At 44.1% G+C, this 12,334-nt stretch overlaps 1 protein-coding gene across 6 annotated transcripts in view; it reads right to left on the bottom strand.

Moving 5' to 3' along the window:
- The window catches only part of RABGAP1 (RAB GTPase activating protein 1), a 172,758-nt gene that overhangs the window by 18,799 nt on the left and 141,625 nt on the right, over positions 1–12,334 (bottom strand). For all 6 annotated transcript variants that reach the window (XM_084995876.1, XM_021074563.2, XM_021074574.2 and 3 more), the window contains 2 exons: positions 1,935–2,027; positions 1,394–1,504 (listed from right to left, as the gene is read on the bottom strand). In XM_084995876.1, the coding sequence (XP_084852002.1) occupies positions 1,394–1,504; positions 1,935–2,027 (204 nt within the window). The remainder of the gene's footprint in view (positions 1–1,393; positions 1,505–1,934; positions 2,028–12,334) is intronic.

Below are 12,334 nucleotides of genomic sequence, written 5' to 3'. Positions count from 1 at the left end.
AAGGGCCTACCTCCAGAGCCTTAGAAAAAAATCAATGAGCAGAAAAGTAATCTTAGGAGCCAGATATGGAAATCTAAGTCCAGGGCTGGCAAACTCCGTCTGAGTGCCAAATCCAGCCTTCCAGGTATTCTCATAAATAAAGTCTTATTGGAACACATTCGTCTACTGCCTGTCTACAGCTACTGACCACTTCCGCACCAATGGCAGAGTTAAACAGGTGCAACGGAGACCATATGGCCCACAAAGACTAACATATTTGCTATCTACTCCTTTGCAGAAAGAGTTTGCCAACCTCTCATCTAAACTATGAATGAGAGAGTGCACTTCTTTCAAGGGAAGCCTGTAGTATAGAGAGTGGACAAACAGCCTTCCAGGACTGCCGTCCTCTCAGACTTCTTAAGATTAGGAGAAGTAAAGAAAAAGAGAACATCTGCCAAGAGCGATTCCTCATGAAACCACAAGCTGCGGAGGCAGTGGGCTTTATTACAACTGGTAATGCTTATCCAACAGGCACACGATATGCAGGATGACAAAATCTGTCCTTGTCTTAGGGTAAGTTAAGGAAATTGTAATGATTAAAGGTCATTTCTAATTATATCATCAAACAAACTTTATTTTGTTTGAGTTCTGTGAAAAATGTCCTTGGTAGTTTGATAGGGATTGCACTGACTCTGCAGATTGCCTTAGGTAGTATAGTCATTTTGATAATATTGACTTCAAGTCCCAGAGCATGGTATGTCTTTCCATCTGTTTGTGTCATCTTTGATTTCTTTCATCAGCATCTTATAGTTTTCAGAATACAGGTCTCTTTTCTCTTTAGGTAGGTTTATTCCTAATTTTTTTTTAAGCATTTAAAAATTTAATTTTTAAAATTTAATGTTATTAATTAATTAATATGGAGGTTCCCAGGTTAGGGGTCTAATTGGAGCTGTAGCCGCCGGCCTATGCCACAGCCACAGCAATGTGGGATCCGAGCCGCATCTGTGACCTACACTAGAGCTCACGGCAACACGAGATCCTTAACCCACTGAGCAAGGCCAGGGATCGAACCCGCAACCTCATGGATGCCAGTCGGGTTCGTTAACCACTGAGCCATGATGGGAACTCCTATTCCTAATTATAACAGCAAAAATTCACCAAAAGGTCTTGCAATCTAAAAGTGCCTAGAAAGGCGTTCAGGGACCGCGTGTATAATGAGAGAAGAATGGGGTAAGGAGGGCTTAATAAGACAGTCGATGATCCCTGAAGGAAGGGAGGGAGGTAGTAGTGACATCATAAGAGGGAAACTTTGCAGGTACCTACCTAGAACAACAAACACTAAAATTCTAGGATTTCCCTTGATTGAGAGAGAGGTGTTTCAATACAAGCGCCCCTTCAGACAAGTTAGACTTACGTTATCCAGGTCCTTTCGGAGTGCAATCTTGCTGGTCACCAGCTCATGGGCTAGGTCATCATTTTCCTGTTCCAATCTCATGTTAGCTTCTTGGAGACGTCTATTTTCCCTCTGATGGGTAGAAAGAAACCAGTTACAGACATATAAAAATCAGATGGAAATGACAACTTCTCAGGGTTAACCCTCAAAACTAACTACTAGGTCCTACGGGAATCACGGGCAACGTGGCTGGTCCAAACATGCTACCAAACAGCAATTTCTTCCATTCTCTCTCCACGGAGAAATACTTAACAGACTCAAGTGACTGTCAAGCAGCTACTTATTAACTGTGACAAAAGCCCTCTGAACTGTAACCAACTAGGCAGCTGGTTTGAAGCAAAACAGATCTTGCTTTCTCATTTGCAAACTCGAACTGAAATTGGAATCTAGAAAAAGGGAAACTGAATTTTAAAAAGAACTCCCTAAAGCTAGTTACGGGCACAATTATAGGAAATGAAAGGGCGAACGTGTTTCACATCACCCAGGCCATAAACAAACGAACCTCAAATCGCTCAATGGGGTCTTCTTGTTGGGCCTGTTGTTCCCTCATGGTGTGATATTCTTTTTCATACTTTTTCAACTTCTTCTGACTGATCTGTAGGATAAAGCACAGCACACAGTGAAAAATATCAGAAAGGGGCGAGTGCTTCAGAGTCTGCACTGAAGACCAAGACCCCTCCTGACCGGGGTAGCCCCAGGTACTATGGAAGTGGTATTTCCTGCACGTCTGCCCAAGACCTCAAATTCTTGCCCAGTGACTACTGTGTCCAGAGGTCTGTTGGGGATCACTGGTTCCTGACGTTTTTACCACGAGTGTCAGGATGAACAGCTAACAGATAAGCCCTCCCACCTGAGTCCCAGGTCTAACTGTCCATCATCATGTTCCTCCTCCTCGTGCACCATTTTCTTTAGCACATCCCAGCACTGCTTTAAATCTGTGACCTCACGACACCTCTAAAGGTACGGTATTATTATCCTCATCCTACAGGCAAGTTAACTGAGGTATAAGGAAGTGACAGAACCTGACCAAAATCACTCAGGTAGGGACTGACAGATCCAGGATTTGAGCCCAGGCAGCTAGATGCCACCCCTAGTCCAAGCTGTAGCCACCTCACTATCCTACCACCTATCACTTTCTTCTCTACTAGCCCCTTCTGTGCTGCTTCAGCCAGGCTCAATTCTCTCCGCCCCAAAACACAGTTCTGCTGAGCATTCCACTGAGCTGCTCGTCCATCAAACTACTGTTCTCCTAATCTCAAGCTTTTTCTTACCAACCACTGTAAACTATTACACTGCTAACTCACAAATCTGACTTTCAGCCCCAGTTCCAGGTTAATTAGGAATCTCGGAGCTAAACTAATCCAAATGCCTTATTTTATAAAGGAAAAAAGCTGAGACCTGGAAAGGGGATGGGACAGGCCAAGATCTGCAGCAAGGTGGTGTCAGCGCCTCCAATTCCTGGTCCATCAGTCCCTTTCCGTCTTACTCAACCTGCCTGGTGTTCCTCTCCCACTGACTCTGTGGACACCCGCCCTGCCCTTGTCGGGCTGTTGCAGGTCTGCCTCAATCAGCGTATCCCTGGAGTTTGGCTGCTGCCCAAGGGGAGGCATCCAGGAACCTAACAGCACTGTGCCCTGGCTGTAGTCTCAAGAAAGATGCCCATTAAACACTTGGGCTGAGGCCACAGTTAGAAAGGGACATCCCTAAACCTAGATTGTCTGTGGTTTAAGGCCAACGCCAGGGTAAACATTTATTCTGCATGTCAGTGATTCACAAAGAAAGCATCTAAGTAAAATATCTGTGTGATCAGTAAATTTATAAACAATCCTCACAGATCAATAGTAGAGGAACAGAAAATAAATGAGGCTTGAGGGCAGCAAACACTTCCTCCAAGTACGTGTTGCTGAGAGTCTATAAATGACAAGGCAGTGTGGGGAATAAGGCTCCCCCTAGTGCTTTATAAAAAAAAAAAAAAAGAATTGACCCCCAAACCCTACACAACATTCTCACGAATCTTCAGGATTCTTCAACTTTGCATTCTCATGCTGGGGTTAAGGAAGATCGAATACTTCCCCCGATAAACATAAAATTTAAAAAGCTAATTATGAAATAACTTCTTCTACATTTCATCATCCACTGCAAATGGCTCATTCTCAGAGCCAAAGGGCCAATTCTCTCTCAGCACTGTAACTGCAGTTAATGTATAATGAGTGTCCAATAAATGCCAGACCCTTTACAGATGCCACCTTGTTCGGTTCTTAAACTTTTGAGACAGGATATGGGCATTTCTTTATGCGTTGCCTATGTTTTCCAAGTTTCCTGCATTGTGTATGAATTACTTTTATAATTAACAAAATGAATGCTTTTTAAAATAAATTCCCCTAATCTGCGCTTGTCTAAGACAGAGCTCCTCTTATAACTCTGCACAGAGCTTGCTGGTCCAGATTTCTGATTTCTTTCCCAGCTCAAGCCTGCCTTCCCAGTTCTCAGTCTCACTTGTTCTCTCTCTCTCTCCCCTTTCCTGCCTCCCTTAAAGGTCTTACCCCTCAACCCCATCACAACCAAAAAGTACACAAGCGCACCGCTGCTGATAGTGGGTTCACAGCTGATCCTGACCTCCAGAGCATGTGGCTGCATACCAGAGCCAACCTGTTGTCTACCTCTGGGGCAGAGAGCCCGTGAAAAAGACTGACGCCCGATACCTGAATAAGGACCGAGAGGTTTCAGAAGCAATTCAAGTGTCCTTGTGAGGCTGCACCCAGGAGAGACCAGCACCCTGGGCCTGTCTATTCCATTATCAGTGCCTTCTCCAGGTCAGAACCATGTCTCATTCATTGCTGTCCCTGCCCAGGCACAGAAAGATTGCCCAGAAATGCTTGCTAAGTTCACGAGAAAGGATCCCCTCTTTTGCATCGTTCTTTCTTCTAAATGGAAATGGAAACCAAAGCAAACATACACTGCAAGCCCGGTCCTCTGCCTGCACCGTGCACCTGGATCACTCTTATCCACCTTTCAGACCAGAGCTCCACTGTCACTTCTTTAGTGAACCCTTCCCTGACACCCAATTCCCCCATCAGCCTAGGTCTTTTGTTATATATTCTCAAAGCATCAAGCCAAATCCTCCATGGCATCTGTCCAAGTTCACAATCATTTATTTATATGCTTACTTGATTGTCTGTCTTCCCACTAGGAAAGAGGCCATAACTGTTTTGCTTACCACCGTATTTCTAGTGACTAGCTCAATGCCTGGAACATAATCAAAATTTAATCATCAGATGCTGAACAAATCAAAGCAAAAGGGCTTCCTTTTAACCTAATAAGGATGCAAGCAGAGATATCTATTTATCCAATAGTTGAGCCCCACTATGTTCAGTGCTCTTTGCTAGGTGTTAATGACACAAAGATGTACCCAGATCATGATAAGCAAACTCCACAAGGGCAGCGACTATTATGCACTGTGAAATTCCTAATGCTTGGCACAAAATAAGCCTGAAAATACTAAACAAAGTGACATAGTCCCCAATTCTTAAAAGCTCAAGGTTCATTTTGTCTCTCTCTTATTTATGCCACTGAAATTTTAGTTGAATTCAAAAAGAATGGAAGCTATGGAGTCAGCTCTGAGCTCTGAATCACACCCGTTGCTGGCTGACTCCTATCGGAAAGTTACGGAAATCACAGCTTCACACACAGCTAACCCTCAAAATAAGATTAAATTTGAAATCTGCTCTATTTAAATGTACTTTCTAATGTATTAGAAAAAAAATTCTAATAATTTCCTGGGATAAGACTGACTTTATAATTTAGGTAAAACCAATTTTATGCCTCTTTACAATTAGTACAGTGGTTCTTAACATGGAGACAAAACCACTTAGAATGTCCCTAAGACCCATGGCTTCCCCCCACACACAAAAAAGCCACAGAAGCTGACTCCACCCCCACCTACCCCCAGCAATAAAACATTCTACATACCATTTCAGAGGGCTCATGGGCTCCCTGAGGCCCATCCATAGTCCCAGGTTAAAGAAACCCTGAATTAGAGAGAAGGTGGAGACTTGGAACATGCCAGTTTGATACTTTGGTAGAAGTAAAAATTTACTGTAGAACACCTCTCCCTTGGGCACTCACTTGGCATTAGTCTGCCACAGAAATTGGACAGTGTTCTCTCCTAAAAAATGTGCTGCTTGCTCTGAGAAAGCTGGCCCCGGTCAGCCCCTGCAACAGGCAGGGATGTCCTGACCCACCAGGATGAAGAAAGAGTGAGAGAGGCTGCTGGCTTGGGTGGGAGTGAGGTAGTACCATCTGCCACTAAGAGCTTGGAGAGACCAAGGCTTGAGTCCTGGCTCTGACGATGATTTAGCGTGTGACTGAGTGCAAGCCGCCTTTCTCTCTGCCTCGGGGCCCTCATCTGTGAAAACCCCACCAGTCCTTATGATGACTGCTGCTACGAGGATCACATGATATAAAACATTATACAGAGCTAAGAAGAGTGCCTGGCACACAGGTACTCTGAGAGGTCTTTCTAACAAAGAGTGGCTACAACATTATTATTTTCTGCATTCTTGCCCTGAATCAGAGACAGAGCCACATCCTCTGAACATGTGCTGTGAACAATGAGTTATTTAACAAAATCCATGTAATACAGAAGACAGGGAACAGGTTGCTGACTCGAAGTTAGGCTTAAAAACCTTGCAACAGTCAGAACTCCTGCTAGGCTGGACTCAAAGACAGTCCAGGGCAGATGGAAGGCTCAATGTTAGCAGCTGCGTGGGGCTGGGTTGAAGTATGTTGTGTGGGTGAGTGGGTGGGCAGGAAGAGGTCTGGTACATTAAGGAGAGCCTGACGCCAAAGTCATTGTCAAATCAAGAAATCTGACACAGGTGTATCCCACTTTTTTAGTTAGTGACTAAAAGAACTTGAGATTTACAGAAGAGTTTCAAAATAATAAGCTACCTCTACACCTACTATCTTCTTTAATCCTCAGACCAACTTTCTTTTTTTTTTTTTTTTTTTTTTTTTTGTCTTTTTGCTATTTCTTGGGCCGCTCTGGCAGCATATGGAGATTCCCAGGCTAGGGGTCCAATCGGAGCCGTAGCCACCGGCCTACGCCAGAGCCACAGCAATTTGGGATCTGAGCCGCGTCTGCAACCTATACCACAGCTCACGGCAACGCCGGATCGTTAACCCACTGAGCAAGGGCAGGGACCGAACCTGCAACCTCATGGTTCCTAGTCGGATTCGTTAACCACTGCGCCACGACGGGAACTCCAGACCAACTTTCTGAGATGGGTTTATCACCCTCACTCTACTGGGGAACTGAGATCTAGATAAATAAACTTATTTATCTAAAGTCAAGGATCCCAGTTTGTTCAATGGCAGTGCCAACACAAGAATGCAAAACTGGGGTGATCCTTTCTTATCCATCTCTGTAGCATGCTAGTACTGAGCACAGTTCTTGGCCTGTAAGACAATCTACAAATTCTTGCTGATTTGAACTGACTCAAAGAAAGCAGATGCTTGGGTAGAGAAGATCAAAACTGGCAGGCCAAAAGAGCACTGGTGTATGAAGGATGATGAGAACAATTATCAGAAGAGCAGCAGCTATTTTAAAGGCATCATCCGATTTCTCTCTCTACAATGTGACTGTGTTAACATACCTTGGGTCACACGGCAGAGGCAGAGCTGGGGTTAGAGCCAAGGTCTGGCAAGGCCTGCACTTATAACCAACCACTTAAAATAAATCAACATTCTATTTAATTCCTGATTCTTTTTATTTAATGTTTAAATAGTTCAGACTCAAACTCTCTCAAAGATTACTAAATGAAATTAGGCATCCTTTTTCTACCATCAGAACATTTTTCCAAAATGCAAGAAGCAAATTAGTAGCAGAGGTCTCAAACACAGATAAGGACCAAGGGAGAAGGGAAACTTCCCATTGTGGCTCAGCGGGTTTAAGAATCCGTGAGAGTGTCCCTAAGGAGGTGGGTTCGATCCCTGGCCTTGCTCAGTGGGTTAAGGATCCAGTGTTGCTGCAGGCTGTGGCCCAGGTTGCAGATGTGGCTCAGATCTGGCATTGCTGTGGCTGTGGCGTAGGCCAGCAGCTATAGTTTCGATTCGACCCTGGATACTTCCATATGCCATGGGTGTGGTAGAAAGAACAGAAAAGAAAAATGAAGAGAAAAGAAATAAAAATATATTGAAAAATTAAATAAAACAAGAAGGTGGTGACCGCTGCTACCCTTGCAAGAACCAGCAAACTTAGGGTTCAATGCAAAGAGTATCCATTCTCATGAAGCTTTCTCATGAAATCTAATTCTCCAAGGAAGGAACAAGCAAAGAAGTAAACTCAGTCTGGTCTAGTCATAAGGAAAACGGAGCTCAGCTACAGTAAAGACAGTAAGTTTCATCACTGACACAGAAACTGAGTCACCCATGATTATACGACAAACGTCATCACAAATGGACTAATAAAAAGTGGCTCTTACCCCATTCATTCAGTACCTCAGGCACAGTAAAGCACAATGATGATAAGCACTGACTTTGGAGTGTGAAATTCCTGGGCTCTAATCTCAACTCATTTACTAACTTTGTACCCTCTGGGAATTTTCTTTAATTCTCTAAGCTTCAGTATACACGTCTATAAAATGACCTCGTATGGTTACTCTAAGGATTAATTCACTATGTGCAGACACTATGCAAGCTTCTGTGAACGTATCAAGAAATAAGACTGATGAAGTCACTACAAACACAGAGTTTAAAACCCTAACACATACTAATTACACCAAGGATTTGAGCAGAGAAGGAAGTTCAAATAACTGCTGCTTTTAGCTCATGAATTAAAAACATGTCCCGAGGGCAAACATCCCCAAATGCCCGGTTTTCTGTTTCTCCAAATAGCTAACATGGTTAGAATTACATTAATTGAGACATACTGCTATTTGCTTTTTGTAATATCTTTTCTTACAGGTAGTTTGAAGTCTAGCAATTCACTTTATGATTGAAATAACACATTTCAATGAAGCAATGGTTCAGAAATTCTATTTCACCTTAGGCAGGATTCTATGACCAAAGGGTCAATTCTTCAGATTTGATCTAAGAAACCCACTGAGCCATCTCTTTTAGCATGGTTCCTGATTCTCCTAAACCAGCCTCACAGATCAGACTTGTTTTCAAAAATCCCTGTACAGACATAAAAACAGTTGTTCTCACATATTTCTTGAGATAAAAATTTCAAAGCCCTAATTAATTTTTCTCACTTCCCCCACTAAAGATGATACATGGCGCAGTTCTGAGTATGAAAGGATTGTGGGGCTCCTAGGAACATTCGAAATCTCCTGGGACAATCTGTTTAAAGTGAAATTCCTTTTAGATCTTACATCTCAGGTCACCCCATAGAAAGAGAGAAACGCAATGGACAGCTAAATAAGTTTCAATGCATGTTGTTAAATCTTAGATTGAGAGCAAGGGATCTAAAACTCCTCAAGGGAAAAAACAATTAACTAAGGAAAAAGAAGAAGGAGAGAAGTAAAAGGGCTGAAAGGAGAGAAAAACAGAGAGAGGCCAGCACAGATGGATACAGGGAAAGATTTATGGAGAAAAAGAAGTCACGGGGTACTGAGAGAAACACAGACCTTCGGGGCAACACACCCATCTTGTGGCCATTTCAGATACTGCCACACCAAACTTAATTTGTGCTGCACTTCTGCAGTAAGAGGCAGCGCAGTGGGGTTGGACAGCACTGGGCACATGCAGTCAGAAGGCCTGAGTTCCAACAAAGCCCTTGTCCCTGCTCAGTCAGTATCAGTTAGGTAAGTCACATACAGACTTCTATGTGCCTCAGTTTCCACACTGGATTTGCCCTTCACAGCTCACGGGGTACTGTGAGGAGGAAAGGAGAGTCTTATAAATTCTATGCAAATACTGGCAATTAGAACCCTGTAAATGCTAAAACACAAGACAACAATCCTAACAGGTATTTCTTTCTGGACAGGCATGCAAGAAAAAGTTTTCCCAATCCCCACCTTAATCAGGAGGTACAACTGGGGAAATGGAGTGACTTTTTTTTTTTGGGGGGGGGGGGGTAAATGTTTTGAGCTGCCCCATGACAGATGGAGTTCTGGGCCAGGGATCAGATCCAAGATGCAGTTGCAACCTATGCAACGTGGATCCTTTAACCCCCTCTGTAGGGCACCCAATGCTTGAACCTGCATCCTGGTGCTACAGAGACTCCACCAACCTCACTGCATCACAGTGGAAATTCCACAATTCTCTTTTTTAATTAAAAAATAGAATGGGATTCCAATGAGTTACAGAGCCAATATTTCCTTTCTAAACCCTACCTCAAGAAATTCAAGGAGTTCCATTGCGGCTAAGCTGTTAACGAAACTGACTAGTATCCATGAGGGTGTAGGTTCAATCCCTGGCCTCGATCAGTGAGTTAAGGATCCAGTGTTGCTGTGAGCTGTGGTGTAGGTCACAGACTCAGCTTGGATCTGGCGTTGTATGGCTGTGGCACAGGCCAGCAGCTACAGCTCCAATTTGGCCTCTAGCCTGGGAACCTTCATATGCCACAGGTGCAGCAACAAAAAGACAAGACAAAAAAAAAAAAAAAAAAAGAAAGAAAGGAAAAGAAAAGAAATTCAAAAGCTAGTTTCCAAACCACTCACATAGGAGGAGAACCTTTTTCTGTGTCCAGAGGGAGCTCCAAAGCGCCAGGTGAGCCCATGCACGCTCTGAGGCACTCTCAGGTCGTGCAGTCCCTGTAACTAGGGCTCATCACTGAGCTTGCCAATCATTTTTCTTATTTTTGAGCACAAACTATTACTGCGGCTAGGGTCCTTTGCCAATAATTGGCTCAACTAATTGCCTGTATCTCCCTTAATATTTTTTTGGTCTTAAGTGCAGCTGCTAGAGCACAACTCGTCATCACTAACTAAACTGTACACACCACATCCCACCTTTCAGCAGGAAAAACTCATTCTCTCATGTCCTGGGGAATCTGCAGGCTTTCCATGTTGAGTCAATTTCAAGAAAAATTACTATCTTTCTCACCTGAAAGCATGTGCAAGGAGGAGAAAGCATCTCAAGTGTACCCTAGCCACGCAGAGTTCCTCAGGACCAAAGGAACTACACACCTAAGGAATAACGTGTGCTGTGCAGCCCTGTCTACCTTAATTCCTTGGAAGTGTAGGCAAGGCAAAAAAGACACTGGACACCTCTCATCTGGACTTTGGAAATGAAGAATCCATATATTATTAAAGTGTCTCAAGCTAATGAAAGCCCCAAAAGTAAAACCTTCAGCTAGAAGCTATTTTCAGTCTTGTCCAAAATTACATTAACACTTCTTTGTAAAATACTTGGAACAAACTCAGCGGAATATTTAGTTATTCACTCATTCAACCAATATTTACATGTCAGATTCTGTTACTGTTCTGGGGATTCAGCAATAAGCAAAAGAGAGTCCCCGCCATCACAGGCTTAATTCCAGCATGGGGGGGAGGATGGGCAGGGATGAAGACAATGATCAAACATATAAAATAATGTGAAGCAAGAGTTCCTATCGTGGCTCAGTGGAAACGAATCTGACTGGCATCCATGAGGATGCAGGTTCGATCCCTGGCCTTGCTCAGTGGGTTAAGGATCTGACGTTGCCGGGATCTGTGGTGTAGGTTGCAGATGTGGCTGGGATTCCATGTTGCTGTGGCTGTGCTGTAGGCTGGCAGCTACAGCTCCCAGTCGACCCCTAGCCTGGGAACCTCCATATGCTGCGTGTGTAGCCCTAAAAAGACAAAAGCCAAAAATAATAATAATAATGTTAGGCAGTAATACGTGATATGAGGAAAATAAGACAGGATAAGGAGATAGGATGTAAAGAGTTGGGGGAGCTGCTGCTTTAGACTCTGTGATTAGAAAAGGCTTCTCTGATGACATGCTAATTGAGCCTAAGACTGAAGGAGGTGAGGGAGAAGCCATGCAGACATCAAGGAGAACATCCCAGGCAGAGAGCTCGGCCACAGAGGTGTGAGGAGGGGACATGCCTGCACGTTTGAGAACAGCAAGGAGGCCAGGGGGTCTGAAGGGGAAAGTATGGGGCCGGGAGAGTAGTAGTATCTGAAATCAGACTTTCAGAGGTCAGATGGTGCCAGGCCTTGCAGGTCAAGGCAAAAACGTTTGAGTTTTATCCTGAGATAATAAGCCATTAGAGTCTTAGGAGAGAGACGAGATCAAGAATAGTCTAGAAGGGGGAGTTCCCGTCGTGGCGCAGTGGTTAACGAATCCGACTAGGAACCATGAGGTTGCGGGTTCGGTCCCTGCCCTTGCTCAGTGGGTTAACGATCCGGCGTTGCCGTGAGCTGTGGTGTAGGTTGCAGACGTGGCTCGGATCCCGCGTTGCTGTGGCTCTGGCGTAGGCCGGTGGCTACAGCTCTGATTCAACCCCTAGCCTGGGAACCTCCATATGCCGCGGGAGCGGCCCAAGAAATCGCAACAACAACAACAACAAAAAGACAAAAAAAAAAAAAAAAAAAAGAATAGTCTAGAAGGAAACCACTGTGGAAAGAGGAAGATGAGGAATCTACTGGAATATTCCAGAAGAGAAGTGATGAGATGGTTAGACTAGGATATCAGTGATTTAGAGGCTGGGAAGTGATCATATTCAGGATTTCTTTTCTTTCTTTTTTTTTTTTTTATGCCACACCTGTGGCATATGGAAATTCCCAAGCTAGGGGTTGAATTGGGGCTGCAGCTGTTGGCCTGCACCACAGCTACAGCAACGCAGGATCCGAGCCACGTCTGTGACCTACACCACAGCTCAGGGCAACACCGGATCCTTAACTCACTGAGCGAGGCCAGGGATCAAACCCGCATCCTCATGGTTACTAGTCAGGTTCATTACTGCTGAGCCAC

The sequence above is a fragment of the Sus scrofa genome, chromosome 1 (genome assembly GCF_054392235.1).
Source record: "Sus scrofa isolate SSC_HxYL_T2T_F1_AM1 chromosome 1, Sscrofa_HxYL_maternal_Yorkshire_Landrace_v2.0, whole genome shotgun sequence".
In the NCBI taxonomy this organism is placed as follows: Eukaryota; Metazoa; Chordata; class Mammalia; order Artiodactyla; family Suidae; genus Sus; species Sus scrofa.
Note: the sequence above shows the minus strand (reverse complement) of the source record. Positions and strands in the feature narration are given on the sequence as shown.